Raw genomic sequence first — 17,030 nt, forward strand, 5'->3', positions numbered from 1 at the left:
GGGTCTGTGTTATATTCCTGGTTCCAGCATTCACCATGGGTCTGTGTTATATTCCTGGTTACAGCATTCACCATGGGTCTGTGTTATATTCCTGGTTACAGCATTCACCATGGGTCTGTGTTATATTCCTGGTTATAGCATTCACCATGGGTCTGTGTTATATTCCTGGTTACAGCATTCACCATGGGTCTGTGTTATATTCCTGGTTACAGCATTCACCATGGGTCTGTGTTATGTCCCTTGGAGCTCATACAAAAATGAAAGCATCGTAAAAACAAAGAGACGTTCAGTCAGGTATAAACCTGACGCTGCCCCAGGATGAACCCGGGGGGGGGGGGGACGACGACGACGACTGTGGTGTCTTGCCCAAAGGCAGATTGCAAGGTGGTTGAATACAGAATGATGTCTCTGCCCTCTAGCATTCAGAGGTGTAAAATGTCAGGGCAGAGAGAGGGACAGGTTACTGTCCCCCAGCCAAGCTTTTTTTATCTTTACATTGTAGTCATTTAGCAGGCGCTCTCATCCAGAGCATTGAGTACCTTGCTCAAGGGCACATTGACAGGTTTTTCACCTAGTCAGCTTGGGGATTCAAACCAGCAACCTTTCAGTTACTGACACAATGCTCTTAACCACTAGGCAACCTGCCTTCAATTTACTGTAATCTGTGTGTGTCTGATTAAAATGATGCTCAGGCTACTGTAGAGAAACTATCAGATCTGTGATTCCACTGGAGCCCCAACACCCCAGTGGCACAGGGATCACACTAACACACCATTTACAGGACATATACTGTACATGGTACAGAACAGACACCTTGCAAGAAATCATATTGTAAATCATATGTTAAAAAGGGTACTTCAAACACACTGTACACTTGGTGGGTTCATATGCCAGTCATGAACCGTATGCATTACAGACTTGGTACTGTACACACAAGTCATACACTAAACACAATCACAGAGTGGTGAGCACCCCACACACTCTCCAAAGGTAACTTCGACACACCACACACTCACAGCAGAATTAGCTCGTGACATTCTCCACAGATGCAAGTGATATAATGTGCACATTATAGACTGTAGGGTCTTAAATCATGCAAGACATTTATAGATATCAGAGATGAAAGGTAATCTTATTGACAGGGTAATTACTCTTATTAGTTATTACTGACCAAGGGACACTAGAGCTGCCTTTTCCAACGGCCAATGGTCAAGGCTGCCCTCTGGTGGCCAAATAAAATGGTACTTGATCATTTATGAGAGGAAGCCAAAGAACTGCTTGTATTCAAATACATTCTGGAATTGTTTCTTTGAAGGAGATTCTTGTGTGAATAAAAAAAAATGGCAAATGTCCTCCAGGCTCTTGAGAGTTGGCATAACGCTAATATTATGGAGATTGGTACCGTGGAGAGACACATTTTGGAAGGAGCAAACAAGAAAGGCCTTTCACTGTACTTCTGGACATGACAACAAAAACTAGAAACTTGAAACTTTGAGAGCTTGGGTGATCTGTCCTAACTCCTTACATGAGGATTTGTTTCTATGTGGAACTAATGTGTTATTCTCTTGTTTCCTCAGGGCATCTGGCACTGTGTACACAGCCATTGACATTGCTACTGGCCAGGAGGTAAACTAACGACCACAGTCACTTCAGAAAATCATCCACATCTACGCGTCTATCTGTCACCCTACTGATTAGCCTTCTCTTCTGGCACATTAACTGTGTAATCTGTCAGAGCACTGAAGACACCATGTGGTGTCCTGTTTATGGTTGTTCCTCTGTCAGGTGGCCATTAAGCAGATGAACCTCCAACAGCAGCCTAAGAAGGAGCTGATCATCAACGAGATCCTGGTGATGAGGGAAAACAAAAACCCCAACATAGTCAACTACCTGGACAGGTGAGGCTCACACATACTGTGGTTGCTGATGGGGAGAACCACAGGTTTAGCAGCTACTGTAAATATGCAATGACGATACTTCATCTCTCTCTTCTCTGTCTGTAGTTACCTGGTAGGAACTAGTATACTTCATCTCTCTCTCCTCTGTCTGTAGTTACCTGGTAGGGACTAGTATACTTCATCTCTCTTCTCTGTCTATAGTTACCTGGTAGGGACTAGTATACTTCATCTCTCTCCCCTGTCTGTAGTTACCTGGTAGGGACTAGTATACTTCATCTCTCTCCCCTGTCTGTAGATACCTGGTAGGGACTAGTATACTTCATCTCTCTCTCCTCTGTCTGTAGTTACCTGGTAGGGACTAGTATACTTCATCTCTCTTCTCTGTCTGTAGTTATCTGGTAGGGACTAGTATACTTCATCTCTCTCTCCTCTGTCTGTAGTTACCTGGTAGGGACTAGTGTACTTCATCTCTCTCTCCTCTGTCTGTAGTTACCTGGTAGGGACTAGTACACTTCATCTCTCTCCTCTGTCTGTAGTTACCTGGTAGGGACTAGTATACTTCATCTCTCCATCCTCTGTCTGTAGTTACCTGGTAGGGACTAGTATACTTCATCTCTCTCTCCTCTGTCTGTAGTTACCTGGTAGGGACTAGTATACTTCATCTCTCTCTCCTCTGTCTGTAGTTAACTGGTAGGGACTAGTACACTTCATCTCTCTTCTCTGTCTGTAGTTACCTGGTAGGGACTAGTATACTTCATCTCTCTCTCCTCTGTCTGTAGTTAACTGGTAGGGACTAGTATACTTCATCTCTGTCCTCTGTCTGTAGTTATCTGGTAGGGACTAGTATACTTCATCTCTCTTCTCTGTCTGTAGTTACCTGGTAGGGACTAGTATACTTCATCTCTCTCCTCTGTCTGTAGTTACCTGGTAGGGACTAGTATACTTCATCTCTCTCTCCTCTGTCTGTAGTTAACTGGTAGGGACTAGTATACTTCATCTCTGTCCTCTGTCTGTAGTTATCTGGTAGGGACTAGTATACTTCATCTCTCTCCTCTGCCTGTAGTTATCTGGTAGGGACTAGTAGACTTCATCTCTCTCCTCTGTCTGTACTTTTCTGGTAGGGACTAGTAGACTTAATCTCTCTTCTCTGTCTGTAGTTACCTGGTAGGGACTAGTATACTTCATCTCTCTCTCCTCTGTCTGTGGTTACCTGGTAGGGACTAGTATACTTCATCTCTCTCCTCTGCCTGTGGTTACCTGGTAGGGACTAGTATACTTCATCTCTCTCTCCTCTGTCTGTGGTTACCTGGTAGGGACTAGTATACTTCATCTCTCTCCTCTGTCTGTGGTTATCTGGTAGGGACTAGTATACTTCATCTCTCTCCTCTGTCTGTAGTTACCTGGTAGGGACTAGTATACTTCATCTCTCTTCTCTGTCTGTGGTTACCTGGTAGGGACTAGTATACTTCATCTCTCTCTCCTCTGTTTGTAGTTACCTGGTAGGGGATGAGCTATGGGTGGTGATGGAATACCTGGCTGGAGGTTCACTGACTGACGTGGTGACTGAGACCTGCATGGACGAGGGCCAGATCGCTGCAGTCTGCAGAGAAGTAAGACATTTTATGAGCCCTACATTAGACCTTTAATGAGCCCCACATTAGAATTTTTATGAGCCCCACATTAGACATTTAATGAGCCCTACATTAGACATTTAATGAGCCCTACATTAGACATTTAATGAGCCCTACATTAGACATTTTATGAGCCCTACATTAGACATTTTATGAGCCCTACATTAAACATTTTATGAGCCCTACATTAGACATTTTATGAGCCCTACATCAGACATTTTATGAGCCCCACATTAGACATTTAATGAGCCCTACATTAGACATTTAATGAGCCCTACATTAGACATTTAATGAGCCCTACATTAGACATTTTATGAGCCCTACATTAGACATTTTATGAGCCCTACATTAGACATTTTATGAGCCATACATTATACATTTTATGAGCTCTACATTAGACATTTTATGAGCCCTACGTTAGACATTTAATGAGCCCTACATTAGACATTTAATGAGCCCTATATTAAACATTTTATGGGCCCTACATTAGACATTTTATGAGCCCTAGACAGGAGACAGGACAGGACCCTGTCTTTCAAAGATAATTAGTAAAAATCCAAATACCTTCACAAATCTTCATTGTAAAGGGTTTAAACACTGTTTCCCATGCGTGTTCAATGAACCACAAACAATTAATGAACATGCACCTGTGGAACGGTCGTTAAGACACTAACAGCTTACAGACGGTAGGCAATTAAGGTCACAGTTATTTTTTATTTATTTATTTTACCTTTATTTAACCAGGCAAGTCAGTTAAGAACATATTCTTATTTTCAATGACGGCCTGGGAACAATGGGTTAACTGCCTGTTCAGGGGCAGAACGACAGATTTGTACCTTGTCAGCTCGGGGGTTTGAACTCGCAACCTTCCGGTTACTAGTCCAACGCTCTAACCACTAGGCTACGCTGCCGCCTCGTTTATGAAAACTTAGGACACCAAAGAGGCCTTTCTACTGACTCTGGAAAAACTCCAAAAGAAAGATGCACAGGATCCCTGCTCATCTGCATGAATGTGCCTTAGGCATGCTGCAAGGAGGCATGAGGACTGCAAATGTGGCCAGGGCAATATATTGCAATGTCCGTACTGTGAGGCGTCTAAGACAGCGCTACAGGGAGACAGGACGGACAGCAGATCGGCCTCGCAGTGGCAGACCACGTGTAACAACACCTGCACAGGATCGGTACATCCGAACATCACATCTGCGAGACAGGTACAGGATGGCAACAACAACTGCCCGAGTTACACCAGGAACGCACAATCCCTCCATCAGTGCTCAGACTGTCCACAATAGGCTGAGAGAGGCTGGACTGAGGGCTTGTAGGCCTGTTGTAAAGCAGGTCCTCACCAGACATCCCCGGCAACAACGTCGCCTATGGGCACAAACCCGCCATCGCTGGACCAGGCAGGACGGGCAAGAAGTGCTCTTCATTGACGAGTCACGGTTTATTCTCAGCAGGGGTGATGGACGTCGAAGGAATGAGCGTTACACAGAGGCGAGAGCCATTCCCCCCAGAAATGTCAGGGAACTTGCAGGTGCCTTGGTGGAAGAGTGGGGTAACATCGCACAGCAAGAACTGGCAAATCTGGTGCAGTCCATGAGGAGGAGAAGCACTGCAGTCATTAATGCAGCTGGTGGCCACACCAGGTACTGACTGTTACTGTTGATTATGTCCTCCCCCTTTGTTCAGGGACACATTATTCCATTTCTGTTCGTCACGTCTGTGGAACATGTTCAGTTTATGTCTCCGTTGTTCACATGTTAAGTTTGCTGAAAATGAACGCAGTTGACAGTGAGAGGATGTTTCTTTTTTTGCTGAGTTTAAATGCTCCTGGGTAAATGAATGAAACTAGATCCAGTAGGCGTATCGTTTTGAGTGTGGACTCTTAATGTACTGTATTGTATTATTCTGTATTATATGGATTGGAATTATGCATATCATTCAAACCATGATAAAGCAGAAGAGAACATGTGATTCTGGTGAACATGTGATTCATGTGATTCATGTGAAACACACGCGGCCTACAAAGTTACAAGTATAGGCTAGCGAATTTGATTTTAATTTTGAAATATAATAGGCTGACGCATATACAGTTGAAGTCAGAAGTTTACGTACACCTTAGCCAAATACATTTAAACTCAGTTTTTCACAATTACTGACATTTAATCCAAGTAAAAATTCCCTGTCTTAGGTCAGTTAGGATCACCACTTTATTTTAAGAATGTGAAATGTCAGAATAATAGTAGAGAGAATGATTTATTTCAGCTTTTATTTCTTTCATCACATTCCCAGTGGGTCAGAAATGTACATACACCCAAATAGTACTTGGTAGCATTGCCTTTAAATTGTTTAACTTGGGTCAAACATTTCAGGTAGCCTTCCACAAGCTTCCCACAATAAGTTGGATGAATTTTAGACCGTTCCTCCTGATAGAGCTGGTGTAACTGAGTTAGGCCATTTTGCCACAACTTTGGAAGTACGCTTGGGGTCATTGTCCATTTGGAAGACCCATTTGCGACCAAGCTTTAACTTCCTGACTGATGTCTTGAGATGTGTCTTCAATATATCTACCTAATTCTCATCCTCATGATGCTATCTATTTTGTGAAGTGCACCAGTCCCTCCTGCAGCAAAGCACCCCCACAACATGATGCTGCCACCCCTGTGCTATAACGGTTGGGATGGTGTTCTTCGGCGGGCAAGCCTCCCTCTTTTTCCTCCAATCCTAACGATGGTCATTATGGCCAAACAGTTCTATTTTTGTTTCATCAGACCAGTGGACATTTCTCCAAAAAGTACAATCTTTGTTCCCATGTCCAGTTGCAAACTGTAGTCTTGCTTTTTTCTTGCGGTTTTGGAGCAGTGGCTTCTTCCTTGCTGAGCGGCCTTTCAGGTTATGTAGATATAGGACTCATTTTTACTGTGGATATAGAATCTTTTGTACCTGTTTCCTCCAGCATCTTCACAAGGTCCTTTGCTGTTGTTCTGGGATTGATTTGCACATTTCACACCAAAGTACGTTCATCTCTAGGAGACAGAATGCGTCTCCTTCCTGAGTGGTATGATGGCTGCGTGGTTCCATGGTGTTTATACTTGCACACTATTGTTTGTACAGATGAACATGGTACCTTTAGGCATTTGGAAATTGCTCCCAAGGATGAACCAGACTTGTGGAGGTCTACAATCTTTTTCTGAGGTCTTGGCTGATTTCTTTGGATTTTCCTATGATGTCAAGCAAAGAGGCACTGAGTTTGAAGGTAGGCCTTGAAATACATCCACAGGTACACCTCCAGTTGACTCAAATTATGTCAATTAGCCTATCAGAAGCTTCTAAAGCCATGACATAATTTTCTGGAATTTTCCAAGCTGTTTAAAGGCACAGTCAACTTAGTGTATGTTAACATCTGACCCACTGGAATTGTGATACAGTGAATTATAAGTGAAATAATCTGTATGTAAACAATTGTTGGAAAAATGACTTGTGCCATGCACAAAGTAGATGTCCTAACCGACTTGCCAAAACTATAGTTTGTTAACAAGACATTTGTGGAGGGGTTGAAAAACGAGTTTTAATGACTCCAACCTAAGTGTATGTAAACCTCAACTGTATACCTTTCATAATATTTCCCCTGATGTTATTAGCCATCTCCTCTTTCTCTCTCTATTGTTGCTTCATTCCTTCGTCGCTTTCAACAGTTAAATTAAATATGTTTGGTTGTCCTTATATTCATCATTCTAATGACACCCATGAATAATATAGGACTAGAACTAGATGCAGAAGGCTTTCACTTCTCTTCAGGAAGATTGAAGGGTTATGGGTCTGAATAAATAACTGCTACAGCCTACCGTCATCACGGGTTCACTCTTCTTTCAATCTACCCGTGAGTTCACTCTTCTTTCAATCTACCCGTGAGTTCACTCTTCTTTCAATCTACCCGTGAGTTCACTCTTTTTTCAATCTACCCGTGAGTTCACTCTTCTTTCAATCTACCCGTGAGTTCACTCTTCTTTCAATCTACCCGTGAGTTCACTCTTCTTTCAATCTACCCGTGAGTTCACTCTTCTTTCAATCTACCCGTGAGTTCACTCTTCTTTCAATCTACCCGTGAGTTCACTCTTCTTTCAATCTACCTGTGAGTTCACTCTTCTTTCAATCTACCCGTGAGTTCACTCTTCTTTCAATCTACCCGTGAGTTCACTCTTCTTTCAATCTACCTGTGAGTTCACTCTTCTTTCAATCTACCCGTGAGTTCTATTGGCTGCTGTATTCAACATTCAGCAAGCAAGAGCATTCGTCCCTCTTCTAATAGTCTACTGGTATAAGAAATGCAAACATTCTTTTTCCCATCAAGCTATTCTAGTCTGGCTCTTCCTGCATGGGACTCAAGAGCTAAGGAGAGTTTTTTAAAGAGAGAAGCCGGAGGTATTGCGCAAGAGACAGAGGCTATAAGTTAGAAGCTCATTATGCATAACCCATCATTAATTAGCTGAAAGAGGAGGCTAGGACATATACAGTATATCAATCTTTAACAGGATGATCTATTTTGGATGCAATTTGAATGGAATTGATGGAGAGAGAGACTGCTCACACATGCTCTGATTTAAAGCATCCATTTTCGAGTGATAGGCTGTTTTAAAACTCTGCAACTGCAATTAAATATGGTGAACCCCGAAAGCCAGAAGGAGATGTGTAATTTAGACACGCATTTGGACCTTACAGTAGTATAGGCTATGCTGCAGCCAATGTAGGTCTACCTTTCACAATAAATAACGTCACCATGGTGAGATGCTAGGTCTACCTGTCACAATAAATAACGTCACCATGGTGAGATGCTAGGTCTACCTTTCACAATAAATAACGTCACTATGGTGAGATGCTAGGTCTACCTGTCACAAGAAATAACGTCACCATGGTGAGATGCTAGGTCTACCTGTCACAATAAATAACGTCACCATGGTGAGATGCTAGGTCTACCTGTCACAAGAAATAACGTCACCATGGTGAGATGCTAGGTCTACCTGTCACAAGAAATAACGTCACCATGGTGAGATGCTAGGTCTACCTGTCACAAGAAATAACGTCACCATGGTGAGATGCTAGGTCTACCTGTCACAATAAATAACGTCACCATGGTGAGATGCTAGGTCTACCTGTCACAAGAAATAACGTCACCATGGTGAGATGCTAGGTCTACCTGTCACAATAAATAACGTCACCATGGTGAGATGCTAGGTCTACCTGTCACAAGAAATAACGTCACCATGGTGAGATGCTAGGTCTACCTGTCACAAGAAATAAAGTGACCATGGTGAGAAAGGTCTACATGCATTGTGAAGTACTCCATACTGAGATGAGCTCTCCCACCCTGAGCGTTGATTCATCATGCAGAGGCCATAGAGAAGCCAGATTTGGACATTGCATGTAATTAAACAGTTCCATTTCACGCCATGCTGTTCATATAAATAACTTATTAGAATTTACCGGTTTCTCGCCATTATTTATCCCGGGAAAAGGGTGTGGTTTTGGGCTGTAAACTCGGTAAGTCTCAGTAACCGTGTTTCTGCAATTCAACCCTAGTTACCACCCCTCAGTGACAGACCTCTACTGTCAACCCCTTACCAGTTACCACCCCTCAGTGGCAGTCCTCTACTGTCAACTCCTTACCACTTACCACCCCTCATGCTCTGATTTAATTCAACCCTAGTTACCACCCCTCAGTGACAGTCCTCTACTGTCAACCCCTTACCAGTTACCACCCCTAAGTGGCAGTCCTCTACTGTCAACTCCTTACCACTTACCACCCCTCAGTGACAGACCTCTACTGTCAACCCCTTACCACTTACCACCCCTCAGTGACAGACCTCTACTGTCAACCTCTTACCACTTACCACCCCTAAGTGGCAGTCCTCTACTGTCATCCACTTACAATGACAATGCCTATTCTCCCTCAGGAGTCCTTAGAGGGTCCTTAGATCCTCTAAGGGTCCTTAGATCCTCAAAAGGTTCTACAGCTGCCCCATCGAGATCATCCTGACTGGTTGCATCACTGCCTGGTATGGCAACTGCTCGACCTCTGACCACACGGCACTACAGAGGGTAGTGCGTACGGCTCAGTACATCACCGGGGCCGATGTACTGGGCCCTCACCGGGGCCAAGCTTCCTGCCATCCAGGACCTCTATACCAGGCGGTGTCAGAGGAAGGCCCTAAAAATGGTCAAAGACTCCAGCCACCCTAGTCATAGATTGTTCTCTCTGCTACTGCACGGAAAGCGGTACCGGAGCACCAAGTCTAGGTCCAAGAGGTTTCTAAACAGCTCTACCCCCAAGTCATAAGATTCCTCAACATCTAATCAAATGTCTTTTACAGACTATTTGCATTGCCCCCACCCCCCATTTACGCTGCTGCTAACAGGTGCCTCCACACATTGAGTCTGTGCCGGTACCCTCTGTATATAGCCTCGCTATTGTTATTTTACTATTGCTCTTTAATTATTTGTTATTATTTGTTACTTTTATTAATTTCTAGGTATTTTCTTAAAACTGCATTGTTGGTTAAGGGCTTCTAAGTAAGCATTTCACTGTAAGGTGTTGTTGTATTCAAGGCATGTGACAAATACAATTTGATTTGATTTGGAACCTCTGCCTTCTCCACTGTAATCTCTGTCTTCTCCAATGTAACCTCTGTCTTCTCCACTGTAACCTCTGTCTTCTCCACTGTAATCTCTGTCTTCTCCACTGTAACCTCCCCCATCTCCACTGTAATCTCTGTCTTCTCCACTGTAACCTCCCCCATCTCCACTGTAACCTCTGTCTTCTCCACTGTTCATATTAAATATCAATCAATCAATCAATCAAATGTATTTATAAAGCCCTTTTTACATCAGCTGATGTCACAAAGTGCTGTACAGAAACCCAGCCTAAAACCCCAAACAGCAAGCAATGCAGGTGTAGAAGCACAGTGTCTAGGAAAAATTCCCTAGAAAGGCCAGAACCTAGGAAGAAACCTAGAGAGCAACCAGGCTATGAGGGGTGGCCAGTCCTCTTCTGGCTGTGCCGGGTGGAGATTATAACAGAACATGGCCAAGATGTTCAAATGTTCATAGATGACCAACAGGGTCAAAAAATAGGTAAGCACCTCAGGAGTAAATGTCAGTTGGCTTTTCATAGCCAATCATTCAGAGTATCTCTACCGCTCCTGCTGTCTCTAGAGAGTTGAAAACAGCAGGTCTGGGACAGGTAGCACGTCTCGTGAACAGGTCAGAGTTCCATAGCCGCAGTCAGAACAGTTGAAACTGGAGCAGCAGCACGGCCAGGTGGACTGGGGACAGCAAGGAGTCATCAGGCCAGGTAGTCCTGAGAAATGGTCCTAGGGCTCAGCTCCTCAGAGAGAGAGAGAAAGAGAGAGAGAGAGAGAATTAGAGAGCATACTTAAATTCACACACGACACCGGATAAGACAGGATAAATACTCCAGATATAACAGACTGACCCTAGCCCCCCGAGATATAAACTACTGCAGCATAAATACTGGAGGCTGAGACAGGAGCGGTCGGGAGACACTGTGGCCCCCCAAACAGGCACTTTGCCAAAGCACAGCCCCCACACCACTAGAAGGATCTCTTCAACCACCAACTTAGCATCCTGAGACAAGGCCGAGTATAGCCCACAAAGATCTCTGCCACGGCACAACCCAAGGGGGGGCGCCAACCTGGACAGGAAGATCACGTCAGTGACTCAACCCACTCAAGTGACGCACCCCTCCTAGGGACGGCATGGAAGAGCACCAGTAAGCCAGTGACTCAGCCCCTGTACTAGGGTTAGAGGCAGAGAGAATCCAGGTGGAGAGAGGGGAACCGGCCAGGCAGAGACAGCAAGGGCGGTTCGTTACTCCAGTGCCTTTCCGTTCACCTTCACACTCCTGGGCCAGACTACACTCAATCATAGGACCTACTGAAGAGATGAGTCTTCAATAAAGACTTGAAGGTTGAGACCGAGTCTGCATCTCTCACATGGGTAGGCAGACCATTCCATAAAAATTTAACTCTATAGGAGAAAGCCCTGCCTCCAGCTGTTTGCTTTGAAATTCTAGGGACAGTAAGGAGGCCTGCATCTTGTGACCATAGCGTACGTGTAGGTATGTACGGCAGGACCAAATCGGAAAGATAGGTAGGAGCAAGCCCATGTAATGCTTTGTAGGTTAGCAGTAAAAAAACTTGAAATCAGCCCTTGCCTTAACAGGAAGCCAGTGTAGAAAGGCTAGCACTGGAGTAATATGATCACATTTTGTTGTTCTAGTCTAGATTCTAGCAGCCTTATTTAGCACTAACTGAAGTTTATTTAGTGCTTTATCCAGGTAGCCGGAAAGTAGATGTCACGCCCTGAGCTTTTTATGTCTCTATTTTGGTTTGGTCAGGGTGTGATTTGGGTGGGCATTCTATTTTCTATGTTTTGTATTTCTTTGTTTTGGCCGGGTATGGTTCTCAATCAGGTACAGCTGTTTATCGTTGTCTCTGATTGGGAACCATACTTAGGCAGCCCTCCCACCTGTGATTGGGGTTAGTTAAATTTGTTTGTGGCACATAGCCCTTAAGCTTCACGGTTGTTTTGTATTGTTTATTGTTTTTGTCGGCGTCATTTCTAATAAAGGGAATATGTCACTTTGAGGAGCATGTGACCCAGGCACCATGCTTTGCGGTTACACGTACTGTGTCGCTGGTACGCATCCACAGCCCAGTGCGTCCTGTGCCAGCGCCCCGCAGTTGCCGGGCTAGGGTAATCATCCAGCCAGGATGGGTTGTGCCAGCTCTGCGCTCCAGACCTCCGCTGCGTCTCCATGGCCCAGTATATCCTGTGCCAGTTCCACGCATCCGGTCCCCTCTGTCTCCCCAGCCTGGCGAGTCCTGTGCCTGCTCCCAGAGCCAGGACTCCTGTGTGTCTCTCCACTCCAGTGATGATCCATGGCACGAAGCCTCCAGTGATGATCCATGGCACGAAGCCTCCAACGACGGCCTCCAGTCCGGAGCCTCCAGAGACGGTCTCCAGTCCGGGGCCCACAGAGACGGTCTCCAGTCCGGGGCCCACAGTGAGGGTGCCCAGTCCGGGGCCCGCAGCGAGGGTCCCCACACCAGAGGTGCCACCAAAGCGGGGTGAGCCAGAGGTGGAGCGGGGTCTACGTCCCGCACCAGAGCCGCCACCGCGGATAGATGCCCACCCAGACCCTCCCCTATAGGTTCAGGTTTTGCGTCTGGAGTCCGCGCCTTTGGGGGGAGGGGTACTGTCACGCCCTGTCCTTAGAGCTTTTAATGTATCTATTTTGGTTTCGTCAGGGTGTGATTTGGGTGGGCATTCTATGTTCTATTTTCTATGTTTTGTATTTCTTTGTTTTGGCCTGGTATGGTTCTCAATCAGGGACAGCTGTCTATCGTTGTCTCTGATTGGGAACCATACTTAAGCAGCCCTTTTTCCCACCTGTGATTGTGGGTAGTTAACTTTGTTTGTGGCACATAGCCCTTAAGCTTCACGGTTGTTTTGTGTTTTATTGTTTTTGTCGGCGTCATTTCTAATAAAGGGAATATGTACGCTCACCACGCTGCGCTTTGGTCCTCTTCTTCAGACAGCCGTGACAGTAGAGCATTGCAGTAGTCTAACCTAGAAGTGACAAAAGCATGTATTAATTTTTGTGCATCATTTTTGGACAGAAAGTTTCAGATTTTTGCAATGTTACGTAGATGTAAAAAAGCTGTCCTTGAAACAGTCTTGATATGTTCGTCAAGTGAGACCAGGGTCCAGAGTAATGCCAAGGTCCTTCACAGTTTTGAGACAACTGTACAACCATCAAGATTAATTATCAGATTCAATATCTCTTTTTTTCTTGGGACCTAGAACAAGCATCTCTGTTTTGTCCGAGTTTAAAAGTAGAAGATTTGCCGCCATCACTTCCTTATGTCGGAAACACAGGCTTCCAAGAAGGGCAATTTTGGGGTTTCACCATGTTTCATCGACATGTACAGCTGTGTGTCGTCCGCATAGCAGTGAAAGTTAACATTATGATTCCGAATGACACCACCAAGAGGTAAAATATATAGTGAAAACAATAGTGGTCCTAAAACAGAGCCTTGAGGAACACCGGACTGTACTGTTGATTTATCGGAGGACAAACCATCCACAGAGACAAACTGATATCTTTCCGACACATAAGATCTAAACCAGGCCAGAACTTGTCCGTGTTGACCAATTTGGGTTTCCCATCTCTCCAAAAGAATGTGGTGATCGATGGTATCAAAAGCAGCACTAAGGTCTAGGAGCACAAGGACAGATGCAGAGCCTCGGTCTGATGCCATTAAACGGTCATTTCCACCTTCACAAGTGCAGTCTCAGTGCTATGATGGGGTCTAAAGCTGGATTATGCATGTTATATACATTGTTTGTCTTCAGGAAGGCAGTGAGTTGCCGTGCAACAGCTTTTTCTAAAATTTGAGAGGAATGGGAGATGCGATATAGGCCGTATTTTATATTTTCTGGGTCAAGGTTTGGCTTTTTAAGAGAGTCTTTATTACTGCCACTTTTAGTGAGTTTGGTACACATCCGGTGGATAGAGAGCAATTTATTATGTTCAACATAGGAGAGCCAAGCACAGGAAGCAGCTCTTTCAGTAGTTTAGTTGGAATAGGGTCCAGTATGCAGCTTGAAGGTTTAGAGGCCATGATTATTTTCATCAATGTGTCAAGAGATATAGTACTAAAAAACTTGGTTCAGAGATCAAGGCTTTTGTGGTTATTTTAAAGATCTTAATTGGGAGAAATGTGTCTGTGTCTCCACTCTCTACAGTGTCTGCAGGCTCTGGACTTCCTGCACTCCAACCAGGTGATCCACAGAGACATCAAGAGTGACAACATCCTGCTGGGCATGGACGGCTCAGTCAAGCTCAGTAAGTCACCTCACCAGTAGGGGACAGGCAGGGCCCAGGGTGGAATGATGCAGTCAATGGTATGTTGGTAGAGAGAGTCATGTGGAAATGGATGGGATTGGGGGAAAGAGTCATGTGGGAAATGAGTGGAGTTGAAAACAATGTCTGACGTGTTTCTCTCTCCCTGCAGCCGACTTTGGGTTCTGTGCCCAGATCACCCCAGAGCAGAACAAGCGAAGCACCATGGTGGGCACGCCCTATTGGATGGCACCCGAGGTCGTGACCCGTAAGGCCTACGGGCCCAAGGTGGACATCTGGTCCCTGGGTATCATGGCTATAGAGATGGTGGAGGGAGAACCTCCCTACCTTAATGAGAACCCTCTCAGGGTAAGACTGAAACACACCATCTACACTACACACACATCCAGGGATATACTATTTGATCAGTAACTGATTAGCCCTCTCCACCCCTCTTTCCTTCTCCTCAGGCTCTGTACCTAATCGCCACCAACGGGACTCCAGAGCTGCAGAACCCTGAGCGTCTGACCTCCGTGTTCAGAGACTTCCTCAACCGCTGCCTGGAGATGGACGTGGACCGCAGAGGCTCAGCCAAGGAGCTCCTCCAGGTACACAACAACCCCACCCTGACCAAAACATAACCTATGTAAACCTGACCCCTCTAACATAACCCAAAGCTGACCACTAACATAAACCTAACCTAAACCTGACCACTCTAACATAACCCTAACCTAAACCTGACCGCTCTAACATAACCCAACCCTGACCACTCTAGCATAACCCAACCCTGACCACTCAAGCATAACCCAACCCTGACCACTCTAACATAACCCTAACCTAAACCTGACCACTCTAACATAACTCAATCCTGACCACTCTAACATAACCCTAACCTAAACCTGACCACTCTAACATAACCCAAAGCTGACCACTAACACAACCCCAACCTAAACCTGACTACTCTAACATAACCCTAACCTAAACCTGACCACTCTAACATAACTCAACCCTGACCACTCTAACATAACCCAAAGCTGACCACAAACATAACCCTAACCTAAACCTGACTACTCCAACCCAACCCTAACCTAAACCTGACCACTCTTAACATAACTCAACCCTGACCACTCTAACATAACCCTAACCTAAACCTGACCACTCTAACATAACCCTAACCTAAACCTGACAATTCTAACATAACCCAACCCTGACCACTCTAACATAACCCAACCCTGACCACTCTAACATAACCTAAACCTGACCACTCTAACATAACCCTAACCTAAACCTGACCATTCTAACATAACCCAACCCTGACCACTCTAGCATAACCCAACCCTGACCACTCTAGCATAACCCAACCCTGACCACTCTAGCATAGCCCAACCCTGACCACTCTAACATAACCCTAACCTAAACCTGACCACTCTAACATAACCCTAACCTAAACCCGACCACTCTAACATAACTCAACCATGACCACTCTAACATAACCCAACCCTGACCACTCTAACATAACTCAACCCTGACCACTCTAACATAACCCAACCCTGACCACTCGAACATAACCCTAACCTAAACCTGACCACTCTAACATAACCCAAAGCTGACCACAAACATAACCCTAACCTAAACCTGACCACTCTAACATAACTCAACCCTGACCACTCTAACATAACCCTAACCTAAACCTGACCACTCTAACATAACCCTAACCTAAACCTGACCACTCTAACATAACCCAACCCTGACCACTCTAACATAACCCTAACCTAAACCTGACCACTCTAACATAACCCAACCCTGACCACTCTAACATAACCCTAACCTAAACCTGACCACTCTAACATAACCCAAAGCTGACCACAAACATAACCCTAACCTAAACCTGACTACTCCAACCCAACCCTAACCTAAACCTGACCACTCTTAACATAACTCAACCCTGACCACTCTAACATAACCCAACCCTGACAACTCTAACATAACCCAACCCTGACCACTCTAACATAACCCTAACCTAAACCTGACCACTCTAACATAACCCAAATCTGACCACACTAGTCTACTCCTACATTACTATAGCAACATGCATGCCACACCCACCTGAGGAGCTGTCTTTTCAGCCATCTATGTCCTGAGGGGTGCAAAATCCACTTGTTACTTAAATCTGGCTGGATTGATTGCTTTCATTTTACTCCTGCGACTCTTTCATACTCTTGCTTGTGGCTGTCGTTTTTCCCCGTTAACGTTATCACATGATGTTTGTAATGACCTGTCAAACACACCCCGGTAATGGCTGAAATGGGCTCAATGCAATACATTGTCTTTCCGTTGCATCCATAAGATTGCTAAAGCTTTGTCTGGGATTTAACACATCAGATAGACATTTACATCATAAGAAAGATAACTTTATTTTGAGGGGAATACATTTTTTGTGGAATTGAAAAAAGTAATCATTTAAAATACACTGCTCAAAAAAATAAAGGGAACACTAAAATAACATCCTAGATCTGAATGAATGAAATATTCTTATTAAATACTTTTTTCTTTACATAGTTGAATGTGCTGACAACA

At 44.7% G+C, this 17,030-nt stretch overlaps 1 protein-coding gene across 2 annotated transcripts in view; it reads left to right on the forward strand.

Annotated features, from left to right (window-relative positions):
* LOC109873993 (serine/threonine-protein kinase PAK 3) overlaps positions 1-17,030 on the forward strand; it is a 77,510-nt gene that overhangs the window by 55,579 nt on the left and 4,901 nt on the right. For both annotated transcript variants that reach the window (XM_020465730.2, XM_031809134.1), the window contains 6 exons: positions 1,578-1,626; positions 1,786-1,898; positions 3,391-3,508; positions 14,357-14,456; positions 14,626-14,822; positions 14,924-15,061. In XM_020465730.2, the coding sequence (XP_020321319.2) occupies positions 1,578-1,626; positions 1,786-1,898; positions 3,391-3,508; positions 14,357-14,456; positions 14,626-14,822; positions 14,924-15,061 (715 nt within the window). The remainder of the gene's footprint in view (positions 1-1,577; positions 1,627-1,785; positions 1,899-3,390; positions 3,509-14,356; positions 14,457-14,625; positions 14,823-14,923; positions 15,062-17,030) is intronic.

This window comes from Oncorhynchus kisutch, linkage group LG29, assembly GCF_002021735.2.
Source record: "Oncorhynchus kisutch isolate 150728-3 linkage group LG29, Okis_V2, whole genome shotgun sequence".
Classification (NCBI taxonomy): domain Eukaryota; kingdom Metazoa; phylum Chordata; class Actinopteri; order Salmoniformes; family Salmonidae; genus Oncorhynchus; species Oncorhynchus kisutch.